This window comes from Lolium rigidum, chromosome 7 (assembly GCF_022539505.1).
Source record: "Lolium rigidum isolate FL_2022 chromosome 7, APGP_CSIRO_Lrig_0.1, whole genome shotgun sequence".
Lineage (NCBI taxonomy): Eukaryota > Viridiplantae > Streptophyta > Magnoliopsida > Poales > Poaceae > Lolium > Lolium rigidum.
Window position 1 is genome coordinate 46,321,403 of NC_061514.1, and position 7,834 is coordinate 46,329,236.

The 7,834-nt window shown below is 50.6% G+C and overlaps 1 protein-coding gene across 1 annotated transcript; it reads right to left on the reverse strand.

The window, feature by feature from the left end:
- Positions 1-2,217: 2,217 nt before the first annotated feature.
- Positions 2,218-7,457, reverse strand: LOC124669461 (organic cation/carnitine transporter 4-like). The gene is made up of 3 exons (XM_047206073.1): positions 7,076-7,457; positions 2,664-3,510; positions 2,218-2,557 (listed from the first exon to the last, which is right to left on the reverse strand). The coding sequence occupies exons 1-3, from the start codon at positions 7,455-7,457 to the stop codon at positions 2,218-2,220; spliced, it is 1,569 nt and encodes a 522-aa protein (XP_047062029.1).
- Between the last annotated feature and the right edge of the window lie 377 nt (positions 7,458-7,834).

Below are 7,834 nucleotides of genomic sequence, written 5' to 3' on the forward strand. Positions count from 1 at the left end.
GTGATGTTCGTTTTCGTGGTCGGCGATGTGCCCATGCTGGTGACCGGCGTGACCAACGGTGTCCTGGTGGTGTTCGTCTTCGTGGACGACGACATGGTGCTTCTTGTGACCGGTGTCACCGATGGTATCATGGTGGTGTTCGTCTTCGTGGTCGGCGACGTGCCCATGAGTGTGGCCGGCGTCACCGATGGTGTCATGATGGTCTTCGTCTTCGTGGTCGGCGACGTGCCCATGCGTGTGACCGGCGTCACCGATGGTGTCATGGTGGTCTTCGCCTACGTGGTCGGTGACGTGCACAAGCTTGTGACCGGCATGACCGACAATGTTATGGTGTTCTTCATCTTCGTGGTCGGCGATGTGCTCATGCTTGTGACCGGCATGACCGGCGGTGTCATGGTGCTCTTCGTCTTCGTGGTCGGCGACGTGCCCATGAGTGTGACCGGCGTCACCGATGGTGTCATGATGGTCTTTGTCTTCGTGGTCGGCGACGTGCCCATGCGTGTGACCGGCGTCACCGATGGTGTCATGGTGGTCTTCGTCTACGTGGTCGGTGACGTGCACAAGCTTGTGACCAGCATGACCGACAATGTCATGGTGGTCTTCATCTTCGTGGTCGGCAATGTGCTCATCCTTGTGACCGGCATGACCGGCGGTGTCATGGTGCTTTTCGTCTTTGTGGTCGGCGACGTGGTGATGGTTTTGACTGGCGTGGCGATGGTGCCATGGTGGTGTCTGCCTTCGTGATCGTCGACGTGCCAAAGAGGTGAGAGGTAAGGTCACCATGTGGATAAATGGTGAGGCTAGAACTGTGCTCGTACGTAACCAAACGATGGGGCCTGACTTTCTTCTCCGGCGCGCAAAAGCATAGCCTACCAAACGATCTGGCTTTCATGTCCCATGGCCCGTTCGCAACGCGCAGGTGAGCCCATCTCGCTGGCGCAGTGAGCCATGATTTCGATGCAGGCAACCAAACGCATCCCAAGTTGTTTTTTTCAACGCGAACACAGCAAGTGGGATTGATTTTATTTTAGAGACATAACGAAAAAGGCGGGCAAAACATAAAAGAAAACTGCCGCCTACTGCTAGCGTCCAGGAGGAACAGGCTCAAACGAATTCTGTATCAAAAGAATACGGCTAGAGGTTTCCAAGAGCAAATTAAGTAGAAGAACAACCCCTGATTAAACAAGACGGAAGACTGTGTCCAAAGATAGGAGCGACTATCAAACATCAACAGCTAAAGGGAGTTTCCATACCCAACTGTCATCAACCGCCACCACGTCGGCGATTCTGATCATCATCAGTGCTAGAATTAGGTGCATCTGTCACGAATTAAGTTGGATCCTGAAGAGTTCGCCCCCCGAGCAGCAAGAGCCATAGCCACCAAATTGTCAGCGCCCATTCAAAGCATATCTTGATCTGCAAAGTTAAACCAGCTTAATATTTCATAAACACAACAGAGTAATCGATTAGTTCAATGGGGGGTTTGATCAGTTTTCCATCAAAGCAGGCTTTGTTGCGTAGTTTCCAAATTGCCTAGCAGATTGCTGCAATGACTGCAATCTGGATGTTGCGCCTTGCCGGAAGGAAGCGAGAAAATCACAAAAAAAAACTAAGAAAAAAAGGTAGGTCTGTTAACAGCACCAATGGATCTAGCAACACATCTCCAAACATATTTTGCTGCTGCACATGTAAAGAAAAGATGATGAATGTTCTCCTCATCACATAACTGACATTTTGTATTCCCCTCCCAATTTCTTCTCTTCGTGTTGTCTTTAGTGGCTATGGCATTGTGCCAAATTAACCACAACTAGATCTTGATTTTCCTCTGGAATCTTAGTATCAGGAAGAGAATTCTAATTTATATCCGAGGCAGGTTGAACCCTAATGCATCTACGGCGTATCTTCCCTTAGCCCTCTAGGACACCAGCAAAAGTCAACACATGAAAGTTATACAATTTGTTATTTCTTATTTTCGTTCCTACTAATTAATGGTAATTAGTTAAATTTTAGTAATATGTTGGCCATATGGTACAGAAAAAATAGCATTTTCTTGTTTTAAAAACAATCATCTCTTAGCTAAGTGTGTTGAAAAAGAAAAATCAAAAAGCGGGTGGGTGCGTGGAGCGCACCTGCTCCACCACACTTTCCCCCAACATGGTTACATGGGCATCATCTTCTTGTACCATGATACTTACAAACTGATCATATTTCCTACTTCTATGATGCACCTTCATCTTCGGTGCCAGATGCCGCTCGCTCCCCTTTCTCAAGTCCGGCCATGGTGTCGTACAATGGCTTGTTCATTGTCTCCGGGAGGTAGAACACCAGCAGTCCACCAATGATCCCCGACACGCCGAACACCCCGAAAGGCACCCGCTCCCCGAGCACCACCACCATGGGCGCCAATATGGCCCCAATCTGTGACACCTGCGACGTGCACCCCAGCACCGCATTCCGTACCTCCGTCGGGAACAGCTCCGATGCGTACACAATCAGCAGGTTGTATGTCCCCGCCATCCCGAAGATCCCGACCACCCCGCATGCCATCCTCAATACACTGCATAAATTGACAAGAAGTTGCACGCTGTTAGAGAAAATACATCAATTTGCTGTCAAACCTTGTGACTATATATATAAAACACAAGAAAGCAAGGTTTAGTTACCTCATTGCACCTTCGCCGGCAATGAGACTGGCGACGGTGCAGGAGACGCCACTAAGAAACATTGTGCCAATGGCCAGCGGCTTCCGGCCATAGCGGCGGAGGAGGAGTGCGGTTAGCAGGTACGCCGGCATCTCGGCGAGCGAGTTCACTACCACGCTAAGGTAAATGTTGGTCTTCAAGTTGACCACGTTTAGGCTCAACCCGAAGTACACTACCGCGCAAAAGAAGTAGATGAGCACCAAGAGCACGAGCCTGGCCCGCGTCGTCCGCGACACGAACGCGTCTAGGACCGTGCCTGACGACGCCGGCACCTCCACCTTCCTTCCGGCATTTTCGCTGGTGTCTTCGTCCTCGTCATCAATCTTGAGCCCGATGTCATCCGGTATACTCCTGCCGTTAGCGGCCGCAATGGCGCGGAGGACGCGCATGGCGTCGTCAGGTCGCCGGCGCACGAGGTACCAGCGCGGCGACTCAGACAAGGACGGCAGGACGGCAAGCGCGAAGACCAGGGACGGGAGGGAGGTGGCGACGTAGAGGAGGCGCCAGGAAGACTGGAAAAACGCTGCAACGCCAGCGACGGTCGCCATGCCGCCGGAGTAGAAGTAGTAGGTGGACATACCGGCGGCGCCTCGGCGGGAGGGCCCTATTGGCTCCGTCGCGAGGACGAACGCGCTGATGCCGACGCTGCCGGTGCTGAGGCCGGTGAGTAGGCGCAGAGCTGCATAGGACGAATAGTTTGGGGAGAGCGCAGTCAGGAGGCCGAAGATGGCGTTGAGGACGCAGACAACCTGGAGGGCCCCCTTCCGGCCCAGGAACGAATCCGACAGGTGGCCGAACACGCCCGCGCCTGTCAAGAATACCACGATCAGTAATAAGTTACATAGCACCACAAATCTACTAAGAATAATAACAATCTTATGGCTTGTTTTTAGCATAGAGTTGTAAGCTGTTTAGGGTGCTCTCTTGTATCTTTCGGCCGCTGTTATTTTGTAACCATGGCCTTGTGTAATTCATGGCTAGTTGAGGGCTTCGCTAATTCGAAACTAGACTACGTCTTACACCTTCTGTCCAAAAAATAACAATTTTATTGATAATCACAAGAACTGGAATCTTGTGCAACTCCAAGCCCACGGTATCCTGATGAGTTCGACGGTTGTCCAGTTGCAGCTGATCCTAACCTAGAAAATTGGCATAGCTCCAATGGCCACGTAGAAGCTACGCAGGTCAATCAACTTCACATACATCAATATGCCGTCTTCCACGAACCGCTTCTCAGAAACTCTGAAGCTATCGTCACTGGTTTTGAGAGCCTTGAAGAAACAATTATTTGCCTGCCGGGTTCCCGTCTTTCCAGCCTGCTACGAAACATTCACTGTTCGCGCGAATTCTACCCAACCCCCATCAACATCACATAGAAACTTATCTTGTTTAACCATACATGAAATTAAGAAACACTGGATGACAGTAACCAGCGCAAGAGATTCAGAGCATCGTTCTTAATTATGATCTCTTCCTGGGCCGGACTGGGGTAGTTAATACTACTCGTTTCCTCAATTACCCGACTTACGAGCATGTGTGATGGAAAGCATGTCACTTCAGTGTCGCTGTACTGATGCAACAACCTCTGAAACACAATTTGAAACTGAATTAGTCTCTGTTGGCTAGGCGTCTACTGTCCAACGAATCTCGAATCAAGACCAGACATATGCACTGAATCTGTCTAGGGGATTCTTTTTTTTTGAACGGGAGGCAAAAGATTTGCCTCATTTCATTAAATAAGGAGAAGAGTCATGACATGACAAGCGATAAAAGAAAAAAAGAGTACATGGGGACTACTCTCCCGTTATTACATGACTCAAGCACTTAGCCCCGGCGCACATCCAAAGTTTCACCTCCGTCTTTATATTATTGAGGAGGACCAAAGGAGGGGTGGACTTGTTACGGAAGACTCTAGCATTTCGCTCATTCCATATTGTCCAACTCACAAGGATGGTTAGTGAAGCCAAGGCCTTCCGGTTTGGAACATTTGTAGACGACATATTCTACCACCAAGATTGAAGTGCAATATCATCCGTCCACCCGTTGGTGTCAAAGGAGTCGGTCCCGAGCCAAACCTTCACCATTTCCCAAAGCCTCTTAGTGAAGCGGCAATGTGAGAGGAGGTGAGCCGCCGTTTCTTGAGTTTGCTTGCAAAGCGGGCAAAGGCCACAATTTGTCCAACCCCTCTTCTCAAGGCGATCGGCGGTCCAAAGCCTATTGTGGATGGCCAACCAAGCAAAGAACTTCATTTTGGGGTGGGGGGTGGGGCAAACCTTCCAAACCAACTTGTTCATAACGGTTGAGGTAGCACCGAAGAATTGAGCCTTATATGCGGAGGTGGTGGAGTATGTCCCGCTACTATTGAGGTTCCAAACAATATCGTCTTGTACACCCTCTCTTAGAGTAACCCCATTCAACTCTCTCCAAAGGGAGATGAACTCGGTAAGATGATGAAGTGAGAAATTGGCCTCCAACTTGATCTTTGAAATCCACGCATTGTTTCTTGTGGCTTGCTCCACATTCCACTTCTTCCTCGTTGAAACCCCAAAAATAAGAGGCGCAATGTCTTTGGGCTTCCTTCCATTGAGCCACGGAGAGTCCCAAAAAGGAGCAATCTTCCCATTCCCGATGGAGATTGTGGTGGAGGCATAGAAGATGTCCATGTCTACCTCATCACATGGGTTCCCCAAGCCAACCCAAAGTCTATGGGGCTCCTTCCATTCATACCAAGGCCACCGTAGGCGTAGAGCACGAGCAAACTTCTCGAGGTGTAGAATCCCGAGGCCACCCAAACAAGTTGGTCTAGCCACCGCCTCCCAATTAATCTTGCACTTTCCCCCGGTGACCTCCTTAGTGCCGGCCCAAAGGAAAGCTCTTTCAATCTTTTTCATGCTTGTGTAGCACCCCGGCGGTATGGTGAGAGGCGTGAGGTGGAAGATCGCTTGGGAGGTAAGAACGGATTTGATAAGTGTTCCTCGGCCCGCAATGTTGATGTTCTTTCCATCCCAAGTGACAAGCTTGCCACCCAGCTTGTCTTCAAGAGGTTGGAAATCAACCCGCTTGAGATTGTACACCGAGAGCGGGAGGCCAAGATACCTCAAGGGGAAGGTCCCACGCATAACCGGTAGCCCCGCGAGGACCTCCTCAAGATTAACCTCATCGCACTTGATAGGCACCACCACGCTTTTTTGGAAATTTGTCTCAAGGCCAGTTACATTCCCAAACAAGGCAAGGATGTTGGAAAGATTTTGAATATCTTCCTTGATTGGCGCCACGAATACCTCCGCATCATCCGCGTAAAGGGAGGTTCTCATTACCAAACTTCTTCTTCTAATCTTGTGGAGTAGATCATTTCGAGTTGCCAATTCTAGAAGTTGTTGTAGCGGGTCAATGGCAAGCACAAAAAGAAGGGGGGGAAAGTGGGTCTCCTTGTCTTAATCCGCGTCCATGAAGAAAAGGGGGGCCGGCCACACCATTGAGTAGGACTCGCGATGAGGAGGAGCAAAGAAGCCCGGAGATCCAATCCCGAAATCTAGGAGGGAAACCATGTCTTTTGAGGAGCTCCATGATGAAATCCCACCTCACAGAGTCGAAAGCTTTCCGGATGTCTAGGGGATTCTTAAGTCGTCGAAAAGATCCCCAAGTGTATCTATTTCCAGTAGCTGACAAATCCAAGCGAGGTTTCTCCTTACTCTGAGTGATGATGTTCAGATAAGATCAATGAAATTGACAGCTAGCTTTCTATTGGGCATTGTGAACTTGTTTAGTTTATATAATTAAATAATGAATTAGAATACAATGCTAACACATCGATTGTAGAATGCACAAGAACCCAGGAACGTCCATGCGTGCGATGGAAGCTTTGACTTTCAGAAATACCCTAGAATACGACGATATAAAGCTAGTATATAGTCAAAAAAGAAAAGCAAAGTATGGCTTTATTAGTTTAAAGTCGGGCAATGTGTTGCCTGTTATCTAAAAAAAAAAAAGCAAATGCAGCTGCAACTACTGCTCGAACTGGATACTACCACATTCTGTAGCAATGTCTATCCAGAGTTCTAGACTAGAGTCTCCGCACGTCAACATCCAGAATTCATTACCACCGTCAATTTTCCATGTGCTCCGCCCGACAGCCCCGTCTATCAAGAACTACGCCCGGTTAAAGACGTTAAGATCACTAGGAACTACGACGAACGATCGAATCCTCTAACTGGAGTATATGACAACTTCAGGTTGCCATGACCAGCCACGCCGGAACGTCCGTCATCTTCCCAACCAACGCGTACGCGCTTCCGGACCAAATACTAGGTAGCACGAGCATCTTTGGGAGAATCAACCGATCGATGGCAGCAAAGCACTGATGTAGGACGTACCGATCATGCAGCCGGCGAAGAAGGCAGCCTGGGCGAGGCCGACCTTGTACCGCTCATCGCAGACGAGCCCCCACTCGGCCACCGTCGACGAGCCGCTCCCATGCGCCCACACCCACCCGGCCGCGGCGCCAGCGCACCGGTCGCCACACCGTCCATCCCCCACGGCGCAGGCCATGGCTGGCTCGCGGTCCGCGAAGATTATTACCATGGTGTGCAGCGCCTGCAGAGCCCACGCAGCCGAGACCAGCACGAAGTGCCGCAGCTGCCATCGCCCGAACTCGCCGGCGTGCTGCACAAGCGCGTCGTCGATGCTCAGGCGCCGGCTCGCCACTCCTCCGACGCCACCATCGCTACCGCCTGTGAGGAGCGCCTCGGTGGACATGGCCACGGGCCGCCGGGCCGCACGCACGACACGGGCGCGTGCGCTTGTGGCACGGGTGTGCCGTATCCGTGTGTGCGCGTGTGTTGCACTCTTCTTTGTGCGTACGGGAAAATGTGCTTATTGGCGAGCTAGTTGTAGGTGGAGCGAAACACACAGTCACGCGCCCGAGTCACCACCACGTACTATCACAAGCTAGCAGGCCCAAGATTGAAACGTCTCGAGACTCTCGACTAAAGATGGTAAAGATGGTGAGATAATTTTTGCGCCTAATATAAATGAGGATCATCTCGGTCGTACCGAATTGTGCAATGTAGGCAACCCTAACCCTAGCCACCGCCACCCCTCCCCTCCTCCTCCTACGTACCCTCCGGTCGTCG